The 23,913-nt window shown below is 37.5% G+C and overlaps 2 protein-coding genes and 1 long non-coding RNA gene across 3 annotated transcripts in view; 2 read left to right on the top strand and 1 right to left on the bottom strand.

Moving 5' to 3' along the window:
* Positions 1-8,456, top strand: part of LOC139950003 (cullin-associated NEDD8-dissociated protein 1-like) — a 52,110-nt gene extending 43,654 nt beyond the window's left edge. The window contains exons 29-33 of the mRNA XM_071948622.1: positions 247-318; positions 1,710-1,820; positions 4,173-4,233; positions 6,082-6,228; positions 6,394-8,456. Coding sequence (XP_071804723.1) covers positions 247-318; positions 1,710-1,820; positions 4,173-4,233; positions 6,082-6,228; positions 6,394-6,521 — 519 coding nt within the window. The 3' untranslated portion in view covers positions 6,522-8,456. The remainder of the gene's footprint in view (positions 1-246; positions 319-1,709; positions 1,821-4,172; positions 4,234-6,081; positions 6,229-6,393) is intronic.
* Positions 8,457-12,265: 3,809 nt separating this feature from the next.
* Positions 12,266-13,841, top strand: LOC139949873 (uncharacterized). The gene is made up of 2 exons (XR_011787591.1): positions 12,266-12,690; positions 12,760-13,841. It is a non-coding gene; the product is annotated as an uncharacterized lncRNA (long non-coding RNA).
* Positions 13,570-23,913, bottom strand: LOC139949872 (large ribosomal subunit protein uL10-like). Its single transcript, XM_071948432.1, has 10 exons — positions 23,869-23,913; positions 21,349-21,444; positions 20,101-20,200; positions 19,217-19,292; positions 18,614-18,701; positions 18,348-18,494; positions 17,383-17,491; positions 16,371-16,447; positions 15,084-15,224; positions 13,570-14,121 (listed from the first exon to the last, which is right to left on the bottom strand). Exons 2-10 carry the CDS (start codon positions 21,400-21,402, stop codon positions 13,972-13,974), a joined length of 942 nt encoding a protein of 313 aa, XP_071804533.1. The 5' UTR covers positions 21,403-21,444; positions 23,869-23,913; the 3' UTR covers positions 13,570-13,971.

Consider the following 23,913-nt stretch of genomic DNA (forward strand, 5'->3'; position numbering starts at 1 on the left):
ACTGTATTATGAATAATAACAAAATTATTTGTTATATTATAAGCTTGTAATCTCAAAAAATATATGCCAAAAAAACTCAAAAAGACCAAAGCACTTACTAAAACAATTAAATTTGGGTATTGGAGTTTGCTCAATCAACTTGTTGAAACAACTTAAACGTATTTAATGGAAATCTGTGAGCTGGACAATTGAATGTATGTTTTGATTTGGCACAGCATGACCCCAGTAAGTGTTTTTTTTTTGCAGAAAGAGTTGATTCGAGAGGTTGAGATGGGTCCATTTAAACACACAGTTGATGATGGATTGGACATCAGAAAGGTAACAATAGTCACAGTTTATTCCCTCACTGCTGTGGCGCATATTTGCGCCCAACACAGTGTGCTATTTATTTTGCATACAGCTTTCTTTTGAACCCTGACATCCATCGGGGAACTTTTGTACACTTCGATACATAGATACCATGGTACAAACGAAAATGCAACAATTTCTCATGAAAAAACCCTGTCATTTCTGAGTTTTTCCGTGACTTTTATCACTTTGAAACAAAAGGCAGTAACAATCGACATCGTAGCAGCATTCCTGAAGATTTTTGCAGATTCTAACTGGAAAATAAAGAGTCTAAGGATGTTTTGGGAGATGATAGTGATGATAATACTTTAGTTGTGTTGTGTTTAGTGTCATTGGGCCCAGATAACAGACATATCTATTGACAATGGGGAAGATGACGTCGTTCCTATGCAAGGAAGGGAACAGGGTAGATCAGTCCAGGGTGTTGGGGATGCTTTTTGGCCTGCCATGGAAGTGTGTATTATAAATTCTGCATTCAAAATCAATTCTGTTTAAACTACCTGGTTGCCAGTATTTTACTCTACATTTGTCTTATTTTGCAGAATATTTAACAAGGCTTTTACTAGTACAACTGTGTGTTATTTGATTGATTATGCAGCGGGGGAAAAATAGTGTAGGCAAAGGGTTAAAGGCACTGTACACTATTGGTAATTGCTTAAAAATAATTGTTAGAATGAAAACTTACTTGGTAACAAGCAATGGAGAGTTGTTGATAGTATAAAACATTGTGAGTAACAGCTCCCTCTGAAGTAACGTAGTTTTTGAAAAAGACGTAATTTCTCACTCAAGTAATAAAAGCCTTTTTGCATCTGAAAGCGCACAAATTTGTGCAATGATGGTGTTTTTTTCTTTCTTTAATTGTTCTCTCGCAACTTTGACGACCAGTTGTGTTCAAATTTTCACAGGTTTGTTATTTAATGCATATATTGGTATACACCAAGTGAGAAATCCTGAAAGAATGCATGTTTGCAGATGCTGATATCCTTCACCTACTTATAACAAGTGTTACTCTTTTGTTGTCTGGTATCAACACAGTTGTACAATTGGTTAGGTTCTATGTTCATGATTGGTAGATGTGGATCAGAACAAGCTGAAAGCTCTCAAAGGACATGGTTTATATTTACTAGCAGTCCTTCACACGAACTGCATGTCTGGAATTCCTGTCTGGAATAGACAAAGACAAGAAAGCAAGCAAGACAACTATAAGAAAAACACAATGTATACTCGTGTAAATATGAAGAAAATCTATAACAAAACGTGTCCTCCAATGACCACTCTGCCAATGACATTGTTGGCCATTCTTTAGTAAAGCAATGTTATTGAATGATTTTGATGTAGTTGAAACTGTTGTCTTATTACAGGCTGCCTTTGAGTGCATGTACACGTTACTAGACTCTTGCTTGGATAGATTAGACATCTTTGAGTTTCTCAATCATCTAGAAGATGGATTAAAGGATCATTATGATGTCAAGGTGAGTTAACAAATCAACATCAAGCCCCTTGAGGCTCATAAGACTGCATTAGTAATGTAACATATTATTATGGTGTTGGGCAATTCCAAGCAAACATGGACATGACACCAACATGGACATGACACCAACAAATCTTATTTGTGTCACAACTTTCTTTCCACTTGGAAGTTATAGCTTACATATAAAATCAACTTATATAAGTTGTTGACAAAGAATGAACCAAATTTTTCCAAATACATAGAAATCTCAGCTTGGGCTCTATGTAGGCCTGGCTAATCTGACTGTAAAAAATGTAATGCGACTGACTGTAATGCGACTGACCATGGTTTTGCCATGTACATGTATACCGAAAGTTTAAGCTGCTGACCATTACTGTTTGTATCCTGTTAAAGACTCATGTATAACAGTTGCATGTAGTAAAACTTTCGTAGGTTTTTTAGTACAAATCAGTCGAGGAAACTTTTGAACTGTGATAAGTGTATTTTTACCATGTCCTTTTTGTGTAATGCGACTAACCGCTTTTTACAAAGCTATAACATCCAGAGTACAACGCCCACAACATTTCTAATATCATCAATTCAAAGTCTTGGGTGTCAAGTACAAATCAGTCTATAAACTTAGTGGAAATACATACCTGCCAACTGTCCCGATTTTCCCGGGACAGTCCCGGTTTCTGAGTTTCAAAGACGCCTAAAATCGGGACTGTCCCGGTTTCTCAGATTTCACGATTTTATTATTAAAAAGTAAGAAAATTGATGATGAACGGCTGAGAACAAGACTAGATGTATTTTAGACTTGCTGAGCGAACGTGCATTTCATCCCAAAGTAGCTGTGTGAGTGAACAAGTACGCACGTGTAGAGGGAGATTCGTGTGGAGGACTTGTATCAAGTTTATTAAATCATTTGTCAAGCATGTGGTGTGTGCGTGTGTGTGTGTATATCAATAAAAACAAATGTTGTAAATGACTGATGAAGAGTTTAGATTGTCATAGACTTGTTGAAACATGCGCTCCCTCAAAAAGTGTCTGTTTAGTCCGTGCAACAACATTGTACGCGTAGAGATATTCGTGGAGAGGACTTGTACCAAGTTTATTGTGTCAAGCCAATACATGCGGTGCGTGAGTGTGTGCGTGTGTACATACATGTACATAATACGTTATGTACATGTATTTGCTTCGTCAACGACGTCGTGGTACGAAGGGTGTTGCGGTCGCCATTTTGTTAAAACCTTAAGTTGATTTTCAAAATGAGTGGCAGTAAATCGAAGAGATCCTGCGTTTTTAGCGATATTTACGCCACAGATTTCTTGTGCATTAAAAGCTCAACAAAAAGTAGGCATCACGCTTTCTGTGGCATATGTAGAACCGATGTGAGTATTGCTCACGGTGGACGGGGCGATATAGTCGCCCACCTAACACTGCCTAACTAAAACAAGCAAAACAATCCACATACAAAGGTCTACACCAATAGAAAGGTGGTGAAAAGCTGTGTTATCAAATAATAATGAACTAATGTATTGTTTTTATGGAGTAGTTCCACATTCAAAGTTAATTTACTTTATGTTAATGTTTAGCCCCCAAATGACTCTGGAAGCTGTGTAGTTCTGTTAGCTTCCAGGGGGCACTGACCCCTGCAATGCAGAGCCCCCTGGAAGAAAACACTCATTCACAGTACCCCGCCTTGGTGACCCCTGGACCCCGGCCAGGCTTGTCCCTATTTCTGGGTTTCGAATGTTGGCAGGTATGGAAATAATATCTCACATAGAACTACTAGCACCAAGATCAAGAAATGACACTGAAAAGTGTAATGGGACTGACCGTGGAATTGCCGTGTTACAGGGTCTAGCTGATGAATCAAGACTCTATTCTTAAGGCTGTAGTATACAGTATGGGTGATTTGAAACATGTATAGGCTTAACAAGGAGTACAAGAGCAGCTAAGAGATGCAGGAGTAGAGAGACTGGGCTAACCAGAAAGGATAAGATAATCTGAGAATGAAACTAAGGACATTATATAGAGGCTGAAGGGATCCGAAAAGCTTAATTACTGACCAGGTCATGGTGATGGTCAAGTGCATGGTCCATTGGGGTATTGGGTGTGCAGACCACAGGAGGACCTGTTAGCAACGACAAGGATGTGGGCAGAAGCTTGACCATTTAGGATAATTGGGTTAACAGGGTTAAGGTCAGATGGAGGCTGTGTTTAGAGGGAACTATAAATAATAACATCAATTAAATTCTGGTAAGGGCAGCTGTTTCAGGGGCTTAGAGTAAAAACAAAAGGGATGTCAGATAGTTTGTTTTTGTTGTGCTTAATAAATTGTTAATTAATCTCAACTGATGTTGACTTTCAGATGCTGACCTACTTGATGCTAGTCAGACTAGCTACATTATGCCCACCGGCAGTACTACAACGTAAGTTGACACTCACTGAGGCACAGTCAACAATTTACAATCACAGAGTATTCAGCAATCACAGAATAGTCCCATTATCAGCAAGGGATTGCTTACGTGAAGGCCTAAGAGCAACTTGACAATCTTGTATGGCTTATTAGACAATCAATTGGGGGAGGGGAGGGGGGCAGTTCTGCAATACTAGTGATACCAATCACCAAGTCAGTGAGTGCTTGGTTATCTTATAGTGTTAGACCATGGCAGGGTAAAGCCCGGGTCATACTTCCTGCCAACTGCAAAGCAAATTTTGAGGTCACAAATGTTTCACAGAAGTTGAAAACAGTTCAACTGTTGCAAATTATTTGTTGCAAAGTTGCGACGTCATTCGCAGGAACCGGGCTTTGGGTTGTTAGATGGGATGCAAACAAAGGATAGGATCACCTTATTGATGTTCATTAATCCATGTCACATCATTAAACAATACACATTTCATGCAATTTTCAGACCGTTGTATGGGCATTTTCAGACTGTTGTATGGTCATTTTCAGACCGTTTTATGGGCATTTTCAGACCGTTGTATGGGCATTTTCAGACCGTTGTATGGGCATTTTCAGACTGTTGTATGGGCATTTTCAGACCGTTGTATGGGCATTTTCAGACTGTTGTATGGGCATTTTCAGACCGTTGTATGGGCATTTTCAGACTGTTGTATGGGCATTTTCAGACCGTTGTATGGGCATTTTCAGACCGTTGTATGGGCATTTTCAGACCGTTGTATGGGCATTTTCAGACTGTTGTATGGGCATTTTCAGACCGTTGTATGGGCATTTTCAGACCGTTGTATGGGCATTTTCAGACTGTTGTATGGGCATTTTCAGACCGTTGTATGGGCATTTTCATCAGATAAAAGGACAAACTTTCAATATCAAAGTAATGCACTACAATATTGAGGGTTAGAAACATTTTCACACACAAAAAACCAATGCACTCTTTCTGTCATTCATAATCTTCTTGATAAGTTGCTTCCGAAATAGAAGGGACAAAAAAACAAGAAGATATATCAATTTTTATTTGGCCTGTGTATTTTGTTTTAAAAGTTAGTAATGGAAAGATTGCCAACTCATTTTAAAACAGTTTAACACCAGGGATCGAGGGATCTACCATTTTCTCGCCTCCACCCTAACTGTATTATTTTCTGTGAATGTCCGTCATTGTTTTTCCGTGAGAGTACTGCTGGTACAAAGGAACCATGACTGAACAAAACCAAGAGAATAAAGAAGCCACTTTGTACTGCTTTGTTGTAATGCATGAAATGCTAGAGCATGCAGTAGATAACGGAATAAAAATGCAGGGTTTAGGGTTATTTGACTAATTAATGTCCTGGGCATACAATCCTCTAATCAAATGACAGTGATATTCTTGATGATGTGTGTGTCATGGTGTGTCTTGGCCGAGCGGTAAAGAGCACCAGATTCAAACTCTTGTGTTTCTCATCAGCAGAGTGTGGGTTCGAATCCCAGATGTGAAACCTGTGTCCTTGAGCAAGACACTCAATAACCATGGGACATTCAGATGGGACGTTAAGCGGTTGCTCCCGTGTGTTGTGTAACGCTTGTAAAAGAACCCAGTGTTCCTGGTTTGATTGGCGGTATGATTGCACCACAGCACCTTGTAAACCATTAGATGTTGCTATGTCAAAGGAGTAGGTCTCATAATTCAAACGTAGTCCCACATACCTTGCAGGAAAATACTGAATGTTGAAGGGCCTTGAGCGTCATTGAGTAACGGATATGTGCACTATACATGTATAAGAAACCACTAATGTTATTGTTCATCCTCTGACTGATCTTCCTTCTTGATGATATATAGGACTTGACAGACTAATTGAACCTTTGAGGAACACATGTACAACCAAAGTAAAGGCTAACTCAGTCAAGCAGGAGTTTGAAAAGCAAGATGAGTTGAAACGCTCGGCTATGAGGGCTGTAGCATCGCTCCTTAATATCCCGGATAGTGGTGAGTTAACTAGTCTTTTATAACTTTGTGAATAATTACAATCATAGTGTCATTTTCAAAAATACCTAGATGTATTCTCAACAAAACAAACTTATTGAAATTGTCTTTTTGTTGAATGGTTTGATTTGAATTCCTGCAATGTTTTTCTGTTTATCTCATCTACAGATAAGAATCCTTTGTTGAATGAGTTCATATCCCAGATCCGCTGTAATCCTGAGATGTGTACAATGTTTGACAGCATTCAGAAAGACACAACAATGAGTAGCAGTGATTCCTTGATGGACACTACCTAAACTAACACCACTATTAACTTTGAATGGACACCCAGGGCTTCAAATAATGTAATTTACTTTTTGCAAAAGATCCTAAGAATTCAACATCAATTGTAACAGTTACACTATAGCCATGCATCGTGTTTTTGTGTCCCATGGACACTTTACATTAAACATGTCACTTGTTAACCAAATGTGGGTTGCATTAAATCAAAATGCAATCACATTGTGAAACCTGACTATTCCTTTCCTCGTGGCGAAGCCATTTGGAACGGAAAAGCCAGATTTCATTATATTCTGTGAAAATGCATGGACAAAATGCATTCAATATTTGCTTCATACATCCCACACATATGTAGATCATTGTCATTTGAATTTTTTCCCACAATAAACACAAATTAGAGACAGAAAGTCGTCCACGACACACTCTGATAATTTTGAAAAAACCCTCTTTACTAAGTAAATGATGTGGAGCACTCCAGCACTGACCTTGTCTGGCACCCTGTGAGACAACCTCGCTTCGTTTGGATGAGGAGGTGCGGAGTGATTGTTGTGGAAAATATAAGTATCCCCAAGCATCCTATATACATGTAATTATAGGACTACAGTGTGAAATTGTTCAGTGTCACACATATTGCAGCAGTATTGCAAAATAAAGATATGACATGTATAACCAAATGACAGGATCTATATGTGTGTTGTTTAAATTGGAATTGACATTATTGGCTTTCAAGACAAGCTTAATTGATTTTGAATCATTTGAATTTGTTTAAAAATCTCCATTATCTATCTGGTAAAGTTCACCAGAAATAATGCACATATATATGGGTTAATTCAATTTGCAAAAAAAAAAGAGTTTCATGCAGTTAACAGTTTTGAATTATTACTGAATTGTTATGTGAGACCTGAGATTATGTTGTTAATGCCATGTGTAAGTCCAGGAAGCAGACTGAGTAGATAAAGTGCTTAGAGTTGTCCATAATAAAACAGAGCTCCTTATAAACCAGTAGTTATTTAATTTGGAGAACGCAATATGACTGTATCATTGCACAATGTGAAGGTATACTACTAGGCTGGATCACAAATCACTGACTATTGTAAAGCTTCAAAACATCACACAAGAAGTCATATAACATTGTCATTACATATAGTGTAGAGTACCTAAAGGAACATGTTGTTATTCTTATGAAGCTCAGCTAAATGATGGAATGAAAAGTAACCATCAATCTCTAATAACAGTGTTTATTCTAAATAGTTGAAGTAACTTTTGTAATTACTGTAGTTCTATTTCTCGTACATAAACTTTTCATCCCCTTTTATTTTACTCCATTCGTTTTTTCAAGCACTAAAAAATGGTGGAATCATTTTTTAGACAATGATTTTGTCAATGTATATTTGTTGACATGTTGGCAGTTTGCAGCAGCAAGTATTTACAGTGAGTTTATGTACATGTAACAGAATGATCTTACTGGCTAAGTTTGGCTTTTGAGTTTGCCACATATCAAATTTTATTTATTGGTTTGATGTGAAATTTATAAACTTAACGACAATTTTGAGCAAGGAACTTACTGATGAAAAATGTTGGAACTGTTTATGTAAAAACAACATAATGTGTTGTTGCAGTTAATGTTTGAGGTTTTTTTAAGCAGTAATGGTTTTAGCCAAGCTAATTTGGTTCATTAAACCAAAAAATGTTATCTCATAAAAGACTTCAAATTAGCTCAGCACTAATTAATTATCTTTTCTTTTTCTATAAAGTTGGTGCAATCAATTTTGCATGTGTTTTTCCAGTCAGACTATATCTTGAACATAATCTCTGGAAGGATGCTCCCACCGGTTTGTATTTCATTTTCAGAACTGGAAGTCACAAATACTCTGTGTGTTCTCTCTAAGATCAATAAAATGGCATTAAGAAAAATAAAATACAAACCCTTTATCAATGGGGAATAATGTTAACCATTTTGGCTTTATTTGAGTCATGCAAACTATGGATTCCGTGATATACTTGACATCAATGGTTTTGTTGTGAATGAGCTACAGAACAGACTTCATTATGAACCTTGATTTCTAACCTCTGCTTTATTGCTTAGTAAATAGAGGCAGTCCGGAGTCATTCAATTTCTTGGTATCACAATAGTGCAGTCAGGAATTATAGACGATGTGACCTCTGACGTCACTCGTAAACCATAACATGATTAGCGCGCATACCGCCAGGCAAAACCTTTGTGTTTTGGCAGCCAGTTAGAAAGTGTATGCAATCTTACCATGACTACGAGTCTTTTTGCCTGGCGAGACATGACGTGTACAGTGTTTTGTCAACAGAGGGCGTTTTGAGTGTAAACATAGGTCACATCGTCTATACAGGCCTGGAATTTCAGCGTTGTAGGGGCAAGACCATTTTCATTTTGCAAAGGGCACTTCCATTAGAAACTTTTGGGGGAACTTTCGAAGGGGCACCTCGGCCAAGACCAGGGCAGCATAGGCCATGACCTCGGTGTTATTCCACTCGAAGGTGCTATAAAAAGCTGACCACATTGTGATTGCTATGTACACTTTGTTACTTTTCGTGCTACAAAATGCACGAAACATTGAAAAGGCCTTTTACTGTGTGGCCCGCTGAAGGGCTCGTAATAATGTACTTCAGATGCTCTGTCATGTTTGTGGTGCAACCTTAGGCCAATAAGAGGCATGAAGAATGGAACAGAACATAAAGCCTTTAAAATGTGAGCAGAAGTAGAACCTTTTGAGTTAACAGCATCTTCAGTTGCGGATCTATGACACAAGTTTTAGGGGGCACATCTGTCAAAGAGTCGGCATGCGAGTGTAAAGCCTTTACGACGTGGGTCCAGTTGCTTTCTATAGATGCTCAGTCTGTGGTGCAATCTTAGGCCGTTTTAGAGGCCTAGGCCTAACTGCTAACGAAACAGAACAATAAGCCTTCAAAATTTGAGCACTAGAATTTGGGCACTTTTGGATTTTGGAAATACTTGAAATTTTCATATGAAACGGAATGTGTAGTTGATTGCTTGCAATGTATGTATGCAAGGTTTACGAACAAAGAAAACAATCTCAGAAATGTCTCAATAAGTATGGTGTCAAAGGGAACAGAGTTAACAACAGCCTTGGGTGCGGAGTTACCTGGGTAAAACATGATCAATATTGCTCGACCTAGCTATAGAGGACGTAGAGTGGCAATGGAAGACAAAAATAAGCGCCTCTACATACAGTGAGTAACCTACAAGAAAACTAAATTGTATGGAGATGACACCCACGTTCCCGTATATAAGTTAACAACAATACCTGGTTGATGCCTATCGTGGGAAACAGTGTTAGGTCTTCAAAGTGCATACCTTGAGCCTCATAAAAAAAAAGGTGGTAAAAACATGTAGGGACATTTGATATTGTGTCCCCCGCCCCCTAACTATGGAGGACATTTGAGATTGATGCTGATTACGGGACGCAGGCTTTTGTCTTTTGTAATACTTGAGTTTCATGATAAAGGTGGTCAAAGACATGGGGGACATTTGATATTGTGTCCCACACCTTTCAAAAAAGGGGGGATGGGGGCACGTTCCTCCCACTCTTTTAAGGGGGGGAGCTGCAAATCTGTCAACAATGGAACATTCGACAGAGAAGCCTTTACGGTGTGGGGTCCACCCCGCTTAAGGGCCCCAGAAAAGTTTGCACTCAAGATACTGTGACAACTTAATCCAGTTTTGATGAGGGGGACATTTGATAAAGTGTCCCCACCCCTCAAAAACTGGCATCATCCGTTGGCCCCCAGGATTGATGCCGATGGTGGGACACAGGGTTTGGTCTTTAGTGCAATACTTGAGCTTCATGATATAAGGTGGTCAAAAACATGGGGGGGGGACATTGGATATTGTGACCTCCATCCTTCAAAAGTTCGGGGGGGGGGGGGGGGTATGTCCCCCGTCTTTCTCCTGTTTGATCTTGATTGGCAACTGATACCTTGATGATCGACATGATCGAAATTGAGGGCGGCGAAAAACAAAGCTCTTCACCAAACGACCAATTGGCCAAAACCATTGATGCTCTCGCTTGAGGCAAATTTAGCCCAAAAATCTGGACGAGAGACTACCGGAAACCCGAGAATTGTACCAATCTGTGTTCAACCAGACTAAATCCGGAGATTTAGGCGTTGGAATGCACTCTCTTGCGATTCCAACTGGAAGTATTAACGGTGCAGTAGAATCGGGGATTTTTATGGAAGTTTCAAAGCACTCTTGATTGTTTTGAATAACTGTTTTCAAAATATAATCCCCTTGTTTGATAATTGATTGGAGTTTTGTTTTAGTTTTAGCTTTAACCAAATAATTTAATAGCTGTGCAACATTAGAGGCACTGGACACAAATGGTACTAAATACTCAAAGTAATCGAGACAGCTACAATGTCAAAGATTAGGAGCAAGCTTTTGCTTAGCTAGAAATAGATGGTGAACACCCATACACAATTCTGAATTGACACACCGGTTACTATGCAAAGGTTTGCCCTGAACCATTTGACATAGCAACTGTCTCTATAGTCTGAGGAATTCACATTTTGTATATTGTGACTAACAAGTCATTGTTACCAGTTATCCTATTCAAATCGAACTCGCAAATGGCTTGTCGAGTCAAAATTTTCACAGATTTCTTTTTTTATACATGTTGAGATACACTAAGTGAGATTACTCCAGTGCCCTTAAGAGGGAGTGTTTAAATATAGTCCAGGACGCATTGTAGGCCTACAGGTAGACTTTGAAGAAATTACCTCCAAGATGGCCACCTTCTCCAAACTTATTAAAAATGTTTGTGTATTCTACTACCCATACAACATGGTCTGGTGGCATGATATAATCCATGCATATTGATGCAATTACATTATCCCCCTAAAGCAGACCAACTCTCATGCATTAGGCGCGAGATGTTGTAAAATCTCACACATAGCTGGCCTCTGAACTTGGCATCTCTGCATAAAATAAAGGAATCTTACAGAATTGGTGAGAAACAAAAATCGTGAAAGATGGAAAGGTTTGCTGTAACACCATGTAATGACTATCTCTAATGAGTTGGGGGTGGTTCTGAAAAGAACCGTTGGTTTCAACTCGACATTTCAATCAGTATGCTCTGATCGTCTTCTGCAAATAGCAGATTTAAATAAAACTAACACAATCTATTGATGATGATAGTAGAAAACATCCCTTGAAATATTTCTGTCTGAAATGTCATATTTGATGAGAAATTAATAATCTATTTCGCATTTATCGCTCAGTGAGCGTTTTATTCATTTTTATTTTGGCATCGATACAATGCAAAATTTGTAATTGGTTTTTCATTATTCTCTTGTGACCCAGATGGCCGATCGATCTTGAACTTCTACAGGTTTGGATTACATAAAGTGCTTACACTGCAAGCAACTCTTTTGTTAGCAACCACCAATTATGTAATGTTCCTTTAAAGGAACACGTTGCCTTGGATCGGACGAGTTGGTCTATGAACAGCGTTTGAAACCGTTTGTTATGAAATGCATATGGTTAGAAAGATGTTTTTAAAGTAGAATATGATGATCCAAACAAGTATCACTCAAAATTGCACGGTTTTCATTTTACGTCGCGAACTAACACGGTCAGCCATTTATGGGATTCGACTCCCATAAATGGCCGACCGTGTTTGTAGACGAGGTAACACGAAAACCAAGCAATTTCGAGGCATATTTGTGTAGATCATTGTATTCTACTTTTACATCTTTCTAACCATACGGATCTTATAACAAACAGTTACAGAACGCTTTTCAAAGACCAACTCGACCGATCCAAGGCAACGTGTTCCTTTAAGAATCCCTTTCAGTAATAATGCTTCACAACCCATAATAGAATTCACTATATATAAGGACAGTTCTTGCATCTAAGGTACAAGAAACTCAAGTGTTTTTTCACATTCCTTCGGGATCAGGTTTTGAATGAGGTCAATATAGACCTATCATTGGCCGAGAGTTTGGATTGCTTTACCTCAGATTTTGAAAAGATATGGAATGCTAAAGGAGGTGCAGCCATAGAATGCACCACTCATACCTCATCAGTTTGTTTTCATGAAAAGATATGGAATGTTAAAGGAGGTGCAGCCATAGAATGCACCACTCATACCTCATCAGTTTGTTTTCATGATAAGATATGGAATGCTTAAGGAGGTGCAGCCATAGAATGCACCACTCATACCTCATCAGTTTGTTTTCATAAGATATGGAATGCTAAAGGAGGTGCAGCCATAGAATGCACCACTCATACCTCATCAGTTTGTTTTCATGAAAAGATATGGAATGCTTAAGGAGGTGCAGCCATAGAATGCACCGCTCATACCTCATCAGTTTGTTTTAATGATAAGATATGGAATGCTAAAGGAGGTGCAGCCATAGAATGCACCACTCATACCTCATCAGTTTGTTTTCATGAAAAGATATGGAATGCTTAAGGAGGTGCAGCCACAGAATGCACCACTCATACCTCATCAGTTTGTTTTCATGATAAGATATGGAATGCTTAAGGAGGTGCAGCCATAGAATGCACCACTCATACCTCATCAGTTTGTTTTAATGATAAGATATGGAATGCTTAAGGAGGTGCACCCATAGAATGCACCACTCATACCTCATCAGTTTGTTTTCATGATAAGATATGGAATGCTAAAGGAGGTGCAGCCATAGAATGCACCACTCATACCTCATCAGCTTGTTTTCATGATAAGATATGGAATGCTAAAGGAGGTGCAGCCACAGAATGCACCACTCATACCTCATCAGTTTGTTTTCATGAAAAGATATGGAATGCTAAAGGAGGTGCAGCCATAGAATGCACCACTCATACCTCATCAGTTTGTTTTAATGATAAGATATGGAATGCTTAAGGAGGTGCACCCATAGAATGCACCACTCATACCTCATCAGTTTGTTTTCATGAACAAATATAGATCATTTTTACTGAACATAATTATCCTTCATTCTGTCAAGTGAAATTAAAAAAATTCTGTCAACAAATAACATTTGAAATGAAACAAAGTATGAAACTTGTGGTTGCTGTCTTTCATTAAGGCATGTTTTATTACACAGTGGATGGGTTACAATCAGAGAGACATGGTTCAATAGTTCAGCCCAAAATGTGTACTCAGTATGTTAGCAAAAAACATACATTCAATATTATGATCCCATTTTCATATGTCATGCATGTGATACATCAACAAAAATTGTATGCACTATTTCTTAAAAATCTGAAATAGCAAACTTGGCTGTATCCTTTTCTCGTTGTTCTTCAGCCAAGTATCATATGTCAAGATGTCACACCAAAGCACGACACATACAAATGGGTTTGGGGTTTTATGTTAAAGTAGACTCTGCTCGTAGATTATTGTTGTTTTGATAGTTGATGATGATCCTATTGATGCCAATGCTTGATGTAACAATGAATGGAGTAAGTGACTAATCAAAGAGCCCAAATCCCATATCATCATCAGATTCCTCCTCTTCAGGTTCAGCTTCCTTCTCTTTCTTTTCCTCCGTTGCTTCTGTAGCAGATGCAGCTGGTGCTAAAGATGCAAATGCAGATGGATCCGCCAAAAACGCCTTGATCTACAACAAACAATATGACATATTTACCACCACATATTTACAATTTAATCAGAACCTTATACCTGAATTTGTGGAGTAAAGTAGAAAGACTATCATGCCTGTCATTAATACAAGGGAGACTGCATTGTATTCTGTGTGATGTACACAGCCAACTTTGCTGGCCAGACTCAACTAATGAATCACCGTGCGGTGCTTGTTATGTAAAACCCACAAGCTCTGGTCAAATGAGTATGGGCCAAGACACCAAGTTGGGCATTAAATCACACCGACACTCCTGTCCTAGCAATAGAAGTGTCAACAGTTGAAATAAAATCTGTGATTTTTTTTCTTCCCCCCCCCCACTTTTTTTGCAGATTTTATTTGATGTTGTAGTCAAAATGACTGATGCTGACTTAATATATTGCTGTATAAGCAGCTGTAAAGCACGTCATGGAGCTCGTTGCAAGCAAAACAAACAAAAAATTGCTAAAGTTGCAGCATATTTGAATAAAATGGGCAAAGCTAGTGGTGGACTGATTCAGACAGCAAATAATTGCAGATATTACTCTTGATCTGTTACCGATATTAGTGGGTTCTGCCATTGCTGGCACTAATACCATCTAGTAACAGACTCAACATATTGTTTGTCATCATCATCAGATGCATCCACTCAACTCATGTCCAGTTGCAATACCAATAACAAAGCAATGGTCTGTGCCATCTCTTTCATTGCACTGCTGTAATTCATCAACTTGGAATACCTAGTTTGGATTCTTTAATTGGGGACACATGTGCTATATAAGACTACATTATAATTATTATAGGCCAATAGTTAACTAATCTTGGACAGCAAGAACATTGCAATCCCTTTTGCATTGATAACCAAAGGTGTGAAGTTCGAGTGAAGTAAACATGCTTCATTAAAACATTACACTGCACTGGAGTGTTGGGGGGGGGGGGGGATACAAGACTAAAGCACAAACCTGCTCAGCTTCCTTGAACTCGATGTCAGTTGCACAAGCAATAGCAAGTAGTCTCTTAAAGCCATTGATGATAGAGTGTGGTACACTAGCTTGGGTTGGATATCCAATCTGTAGACACACACTGGCTACTCGACGTACACCCTACATATATCAAAACACAATAACATCAGCAACTTTATCTACCTTTATTGCTGACAAAAACAGTCTATTACTAGCATACATATGTTAGGATGTATGCTGAAAACGAATGCATTGAACCTTGAGTTAAAGATCTAAAGGAGCTTTTCAGAACAGTATCATCAGCACTAGGGAAGTAATCAAAGGGCAGGAGTTATTGGTATCTAGGGAGAGTCACAACATTTAATATTTCACCAGACACAGACACAAACATTCAGATCAAGTCAGACATTTATCATCCCTGAAAAAAATATGGCTGCATAAGATTTCTTGAGATGCTTGATTTGAGAAAAAACATCATTCAAAGTCTTACTGAAAAGAGACTTGATGTCACTACTAAAACAACATTCAATGTGATTACTGAAAATATATCACGATATTGGGATGTAAATATTGCAAACCGAGCCCAATCTCTCCTTACTACTTTATGCTGCACTTACAGCCCATGGAATTACATCATATATAACATGCTTTATGGGACAACACAATCCCAGAATACCATGGCAAGAAGAACCGTGGTACTCGGTCCATTTAAAGAATTGGTTTTTGGAATATTACATTTCTCCCTTTTCTTAAAGCCATTGGACCCTTTCGGTTCAGAAAAAAAAAAAGGTTCACAGATTTACAAATAACTTACAGTATTTACAGAAGGCAATGGTGAACGACTTCTCTTGAAATATTATTCCATGAAATGCTTTACTTTTTGAGATAACAGCAAAACAATATAAATTCTCGTTAACGAGAAGTACGGATTTATGTTAAACACATGTCATGACACGACGAAATGCGCGGAAACAAGGGTGGGGTTTTCCGTTGTTTTCTCCTGACTCCGATGACTGATTGAGCCTAAATTTGCACAGGTTTGTTATTTGATATAGAAGTTGTGGTACACAAAGTGTGGGCCTTGGACAACACTGTTTACCGAAAGGGTCCAATGGCTTTAAGTTTAAAAAATGGAAGCAAATAACAATGAAGTGGATTGTGTACAAGCTCCCATACAAGACATTAACTCTCAACACAAACATGAAAACCAATAAAGACAAATATGGTGTAAGGAAATCATAGCTGACTAAATATTGAAAAGTTGTGTGCATGACACTTGACACCTACCTCAGCAAACTTATTGAGCATGTCTTCATCAGTAATATCCAAGATACTAGGATGGAACACGGTGCCACCCTCGCACACTGCCAACAAAACATTCAAGTTTAATAATAAGAAACACACAAAACAAACATTCAATAATTGGCCGTCACCAAATCCAATAAGTTGACTGTAACATCAAGCACCACAAGTGTCTGTGGGTAGATATGAACACATGACGTCCATGCAGCTAATCCTCCTCAACACCACAAGTGGGACCAGATTGCATTTTTAGTACAGCAAAATTGAAACTTTTTATACTAATGAAATATTTCGCAAATGAAAGGATGTTTAAAGTTAATGAATGTTTTGTTTAACAAACAGCAATTAGAGTCATGTTAGTATTGACAGTTGACTTGTATTAAATTAGTCATATGAGCACATTGTAACCTTAACATTTTGAGTCAATCTTGCATACCTCATATCAATTTTGTTGTTGATAAAAGCATGGTGTAAACACTAACAATATACAATAATTAAACTAAAAGAAGAAATTTCCAAGATAGAAGGCAAAAAAACACACCCCAAAAACAATATTAGTGACTTTAAATTGGAATCAGAATCATTTCTTCAGACAACCAAAATAGAAGTAAATCTTGCTCAAAGTGAAATAATATCATGTTCTGTTAAAAATGTTGTAAACAATGTCTCAAAACACTAAATCCACAAGTTGTTGATATTGGATTTTCTCCTAATCCCAGTTCACTTGACATCATTATCACTCTAATGTTGGTTGTGCCATTTTGTGAGTCAATGTCACTGGGTGTTAATACTAGCTGACACAGCATTCACATATTGACTCTCATGCATTGCAGCAGCAGACACGTTTGAAGCTGACAAGTTATCATGGTCAAAACACAAGTTTGCAATATCAAATAAAAGCTAATAATGCATTCTCTGATGAATAGCCAAACTTTGTTTACTTGTTTAACAATTGTCCACCAAGTGCTGAATAATAAATCTGGTTTGGTAGTCTTACCTTGTAAGATCTTCAGCCCATAGGAGAACGGAGACACCTTCAACATGTTGAGCAGAGTTGCTTCAGAGGCTCCAACTTTCTCATCCTTCTTGATCAAGTGAACCTTGGACTGAATTAATGAACAACATAAAAAACACATGTTCATACACAAGCTGAACTAACACTATACAGGTATTCAATTCAAGCATCACATCACTACAGACAACTGAAGTTTGTTTGTCATTTGTGTAATAATACTATACAATCATTTAAGAGAACAAAAATGAATTAATTTCAATTTAACTGGATACTCTTTTGAGGGATGACCTACAGACTTCAAGTCAGTTACACTTATCAAATCGGCAGGCATTGGTTTAAGTCTCTTGTCAAGTTACGTGTGTCGCTTTGCTAGAATTGTTGTGGTACATGGTGTTTGGTAAAAAGCCATCAAAAGACACCATGGTCGATGCTGGTGCCTATGCTAAACCAGCCATGAACAACAGCATTGTTGGCTTACACAGCTCCTAGGAAAAGTTACTCTTGATTATTTACACAGTTGGATATTTGCAGCACTTACCTGAATAAATTAATAGAATAACGTAGACGGTTATACTTGTATTTCATTGATTACCCATGACAGTCTCTCTTTTATTTTGAAGTGCTAGATGTCACAGGTTTACATCAGAGTTTCCAATGGTCAATGACTTGTTATATATAAACTATAGCTATCAATAATCCTGTTATTTGTGCTGTATCAGCAATGATGGTCTGTGTGTCAACTTGTTACCTACAAAATAAGTCAGTCAAATGTTTTTTTTTCATTCATAAAAAGTAACAACCAGGAATTGTCTCTGTGACACAGGCATGTAGCCCGCTAATTCCCAAGATGTACAAGACCCACAATAAAGACATGTTAAGAAGAGCTTGACAATGTATTGCAGGCACACACAATGTTTAAGACACATTGGGAGATTAAATGCTCTTACCAGGATTTCAATGGTTCCTCTTGAGATCTTGGTCTGGATGGACAAAGCCTGGAAGAAAGATGTTTTCTCTGGACCGAGGCCTGTGTTGTGTGCATCAATGAACACATCAACAGGAGCAAGAGCGCCAGCCTTGGCAGGTGCAGCAACCTGTTCAATTAACAAACAAACTATTATAGCTTAACTCTTTGGGTTTTTTGGTACACTCAAGCTTTACATTAATCATCACTTGTACATATTAACAAAACAAAACCCTTTTCAATCTTTACCTTGTTGTCTATGATAATCTGGCGGACCTCAGTCAAATCGGCCTTGGTGAACACGAAGCCAACATTCCCTTTGATATGGGGCAGCAGCCTACAAATTAATAGTGTCAAATGACAAATTGGTAATGTAGCATGACAATGTAACAAAAAACTAGTTACTTAGAAGTTGATTATTTACCCAAACAGATTAAATTTGTCTGAACTTGTTATTTTCTATATTTTAGAACAATTGTTGACAACAAACCTTGACTGGCTAGAAATAATAAAAGTTTCATGGTTGTTTGTCCATGGTTTGAAATGCACAGATAAAATGAACACATACAAAATATTTTCTACTGGGGGGTTCAAAAGTAATTTTGTCTGTTAGCAAACAAGAGCATACACCATCTGTCTGTGATAAGCACATTACGTGATTGCATTAAAACAATACACGAATTTCTCAATAAAACATGACTAGGTTTTAATAAAGACACCCGGCAAGGTGTTTTGGGGGTCTCAAGGAACGAGGGATGCTTTGACAATAGGAAAAGTGTAAATTCTGTCAATCACTTGAAACTGGCATCCTACTAGAAAAAGAAGAGACAATGGAGATGAGGTAGAGCTTACCTTTCCAGGTCTGGGTTGGCCTCTAGATGTCCACGAATAGCTTTACGCATCATGGTATTCTTACCCATCAGTACCACTGGCAACAAGAACAGGTCATATCAAGTTAGTCATGCCATTCCAATTCAAAGATTACCAACTTCAATTGTTTGGAAATTACTTCAAGAGATATGCCGTTAACTTTACTTTCAACAAATCAATTTAACAATATAGGATTTTATTAGTCATGTTAAAAAGAACATGATATTCCTTTTCCTGGTATGAAAAGTTTACATACAAATATATCAAAAATATATTTAACCACATTTCGACACACCACTATTGTAAACAATAACAAGTGTCAAAGACTATACTTTAAAAACAAAATAGAGAGAACCAATGAGAATGTTAATCTGTTCACTATTTGGCTGGTCTCGTCCGCCTGTCTGTCCTTGTCTAGTCCTAGTCTTGTCTGTCCCAGGGTAAATTTTAAAAAAGCACTATGCTTCAAATTTTCCCTGCATGTTGGTAATAACTTAACGGAGTATCTTTAGCCATGTTATAATTATGTCTCAATTCTGTAGACTACACAATGCTTGTATTACATTTGATGCTTTTGTTGATGTTGCCAATATTGAAATAAATGTCTAAACACGAGAAAGGTTTCAGCAGCAAATCTTAAAAAATAAACTGATTTTCCTTGTCAGAAATGCTGGTTCATTAAAATAATAAAATGAAACAATACCTTTAAAATACCTTTTACAAAGTATATATATCTATGTTTGAATATGCCGAGTACATTATTTCAGTACGTTTCAAACTTTACTTATTGTATGAGACATTTGCTTGTTTCTTAATAACAGTTATTATCTATTATATAGTAAGTTACAATAATACTGTGTGATTACCTCCAGTGCCGCGCAGTGACCCACGGATCTGCTGCATCTGCTTGGAACCCACATTGTCTACTCCAACAATGAAACACTTGGGATATTCATCAAATAGTTGCTGAAAACAAACAATATAATATTTTTAAAGACATGACATTCAATTTCATTCAATCTTTTTTTATTTTTTATTTATTTTAATTTTGTTAAATATTACATTTTTATTATAATGCGATAAATGTCACACTGCAGTCCCTGACTGATGAGAAGTTTCTATGTTAAAATTGATTATGATCGATTCCAACCCACACACAGATCATTTCAGTCATTTTTAGTATCGGTATTTTAGTTTGATTGATGGGTGAAAATCAGGCAAGTCTGAACACTTGGCTAACAGAAACAGTTGAAAGTGTAACAATCCCATACCACTTCACAGCATCAGTTTGTTGTCACCATTTGTATGCACAAAAAGAGGCACAAACATCGTTTGTTGACCTGTTTGTAAACATCTGGGACCCTGCATGTCCATCTCAAATGGTACTCTCCTTGGTTTTGTACACACTTTCTAATTTGGGACCTTAAAACACCCAGAGACCAATTGTTTGATGTTGTAAGGTCCCCAGTTTGAATGTGTATATAATCATCCAATCAATCAATCAATCAATCAATCAATCAATCAATCAATCAATCAATCAATCAGAGGGAATTCTTGTCAAAACACTTGGATTTCAGCAGTACGTCACGCAACCTACTCATCAGTGTGGATATACACTTGACGTGGTAATATCACACGTACACACAATATTAAAGACACAGTTCCAGTTCTTGATCTTATATCTGATCACCATATTGTTGCTTGCAATCTTGATATCGCAAAACCACCCCCGCTTGTCAAGACAATAACATCAAGGAAATATCGCTCTGTTGATTTGCCCGCATTCAAGAACGATATTTCATCTTCTGATCTTAAAACAGCTTCATCGGAGTCGGACAATGTATGCGATCTTGCTGACAAATAGAACAGTGTCATGTCTGATCTTCTCAACAAACACGCACCTTTAAGAACAAAAAGGTGGTGATTCGCCAAAAGCAGCCTTGGTTTACTAGCTCTCTACATTCTGCTAAGCGCAATCGCCACAAGGCTGAACGAAAGTGGATCTCAAGTCGTTCGCTGATTGACTTTGATAAGTGGACTGTATTGTCTTCTTCTGTTAAGGGTCCCCAGTTTGAATGATACATACCCACATGCAAACACACAAAATAACTTACCACAAGTTTGAGGAAGTAGTTTGCCTTCCATGCTGATCTGTCTTCCCTGGGCATCTTGATGTGTCTCAGGGATTGCCTCTTGGTTTAAAGACAGACCTTTATTGAAAAATAAAATCAAATCATTGTTTCATCTAGAAATGCTTTATATAAAACCACAAACAATGTTATCTAGAGCGGATAGACTTGTCAGTGTTCTCCACAGACTATTGTTTTGGTAGCGACACCGATCAGCGCCCGGATAAGTTGTACAGAGTTTCTTACTTTATAACGCCTTTTAACCAAAAAGGCATTTATAAATGGGAATAAAGGAGTAGTGACTTGTTTTTAAACTGCAACTCAAAACCTTACAGGGTCGTGGCTGTGCAACGGCTCAGGTCTTTATCGCACGGCTACGACCCTGCTGGTTTTAAACAGCAGTTGAAGAACTTGTTACTACCCTTTTATTCCCTTATTAGATGGTGTAACTGTCAGTTTCAGAAATGGTTACACATTTACAAAAATAACCATAAAAGCACAGGCTTTCTAGGTTTTTTAAATTATTTTGGTTTTTCTGGACGAAAGTGGAGAGATTGTGAGAACTTCTTCATCTACTGATAAAGGCAATCAGTTGATCAAATAAGTACAAACTGGATTTCACAAGCATTTTTTTTTGCAATATTGTTTGGACACTCCATTTTAAAAAGAGGCGATAAATCGTTGTTAAAAAAGAATGAAACCCAATTTAGCTGTTAATATGATCTTTTTATCAGCAGTGAAAACAGTACAACATAAATTTCATGAGCAGTTCTAATTAAGAACAATTATAAAGGTGTGGAAAATAATGTGACGGTCATAGAAATGGTACCCCCTATTTTTATAGCATTTATTTTATTACGTAACATTTCCTTAACCTGTACAAATTATTTAATAGTTTATGAGAAGCGCCCTCTTTTGACAAGCATTTAAATTTCGGGCGCTTCCACCCTCAAATAACGACGCTTTTTTTTTTTTTTAAATGAGTAATAAAACAAACAATTAGCATATTTCCAAAGCCGTTTCTGAAGTGGGTTGTTTCATTTTGTCCAACCCCATCCCCATTAAATTCGTTCATAAAAGTTTGCACTAAAATTCACTAGAAAGCAATATAAAAACTGTTGTACCGATACAAAACATAAATAAAGAACATATTAATTTTTTACAACTATTTTTATAAAGAAAATCCTGATAATAATCAATTAACAAACAGTTGCACAAAGCCCTCTGTTGTCCTAATTTTGCAAGCTCCTGTTAGCAATAGCAACCCTTTTCCATAATGGTACAGTCAACAGCATTACGTGCAACAACACAGCCGACGTCGCGGAAAATCAACTCTCTAATTCGGGGGAAAATCACTTGGTGATCATTCCGGTACCCTTTTTGTGGGTTCTGATTGCTAAAAAAAGTATTCAAATTTTGGCGAAATGGTGCACACTTCCCTTCGAAATCAACCCCCCCCCCCCCCCCCCCACCTATTTAAATATAGGCTAAGTGTTTGTATTGGATTCTATGAAATGCTTTGGTCTACAACCCTCGCCAGAGCCTAATAATGGCTACTACATTGTTACAATTTTGTAACTACTTTACTAAAATTAATATTTTTGCTTCTGTTTTATTTCAGAAGGAATATTATTATAGCATTGTTAGAGGTGGTGCGATATTGATATTTCCTATTCTGGCCGCACACAAAAAAGAGGTTTTTCAAATCGATGTTGCTTCGATCTTACATACAGAAAAAGGGCAAAAGTTTACCTAAAAGATTCAGATCATGGTCACCGACGTGACTCCGCGAGGGCAGCCATTTTTTAACTTTAAGACAAATAAATCGGGTCAGGGTTTTCAATAAGAATAAGCCACTTCGGAATGTCAGCTGCGCATGTCTGTTACTGCTGACAATGAATTTTGTCTATCTCCCATAATTTATGGGATAATTTATTAATACCACCCTCTCTTGAATTCAATTTGAAAAAATACCGCCATAGTATCTAATTTACCTCAATGAGATCTCCCTTTTTGTAAAAAAGAGTGAAAAAGTGGTGGCGCCATGCGGAAAGTTATCCGAAAGAAATAACTAATATTATTATTAAATAAGGTTTAAAAAAACGTGCCCACAAATTAAAGTAAAACAATTAAAAGTGAATTATTAGGCAGAACTGAAGAAAATCACCTTACAAATAATTTACTTTTTCAAGCAATTATTTTTTATGTGATTGCCACACACACACACCAGCGGCAGTAGTACCAGTTCAAAGGCCACATATTAGGATAGCGACCCGCCGCGCACCACCGCTACAAATGTGAATCGTCAAACGGCATGCATTTCCAAATTGCGTTTATATTTCATTTATTAATTAAGTCATTAAATGTGGTACATTTGAGAACAAAATTGAGTAACAAATGGTGTCAATAACAAATGGATTGTAAAAGGTAAGAAAAAGATGATTATTTACGCGTAAAATTAACAAAATGTGGCATGTTCTTTGGACTTCCCAACACCCCTCTTACCTGTGTTGAAATCAATTGACGAAAGACCGATCGGCCGTATGCAAT

Source organism: Asterias amurensis, chromosome 17, assembly GCF_032118995.1.
Source record: "Asterias amurensis chromosome 17, ASM3211899v1".
Taxonomy (NCBI): Eukaryota; Metazoa; Echinodermata; class Asteroidea; order Forcipulatida; family Asteriidae; genus Asterias; species Asterias amurensis.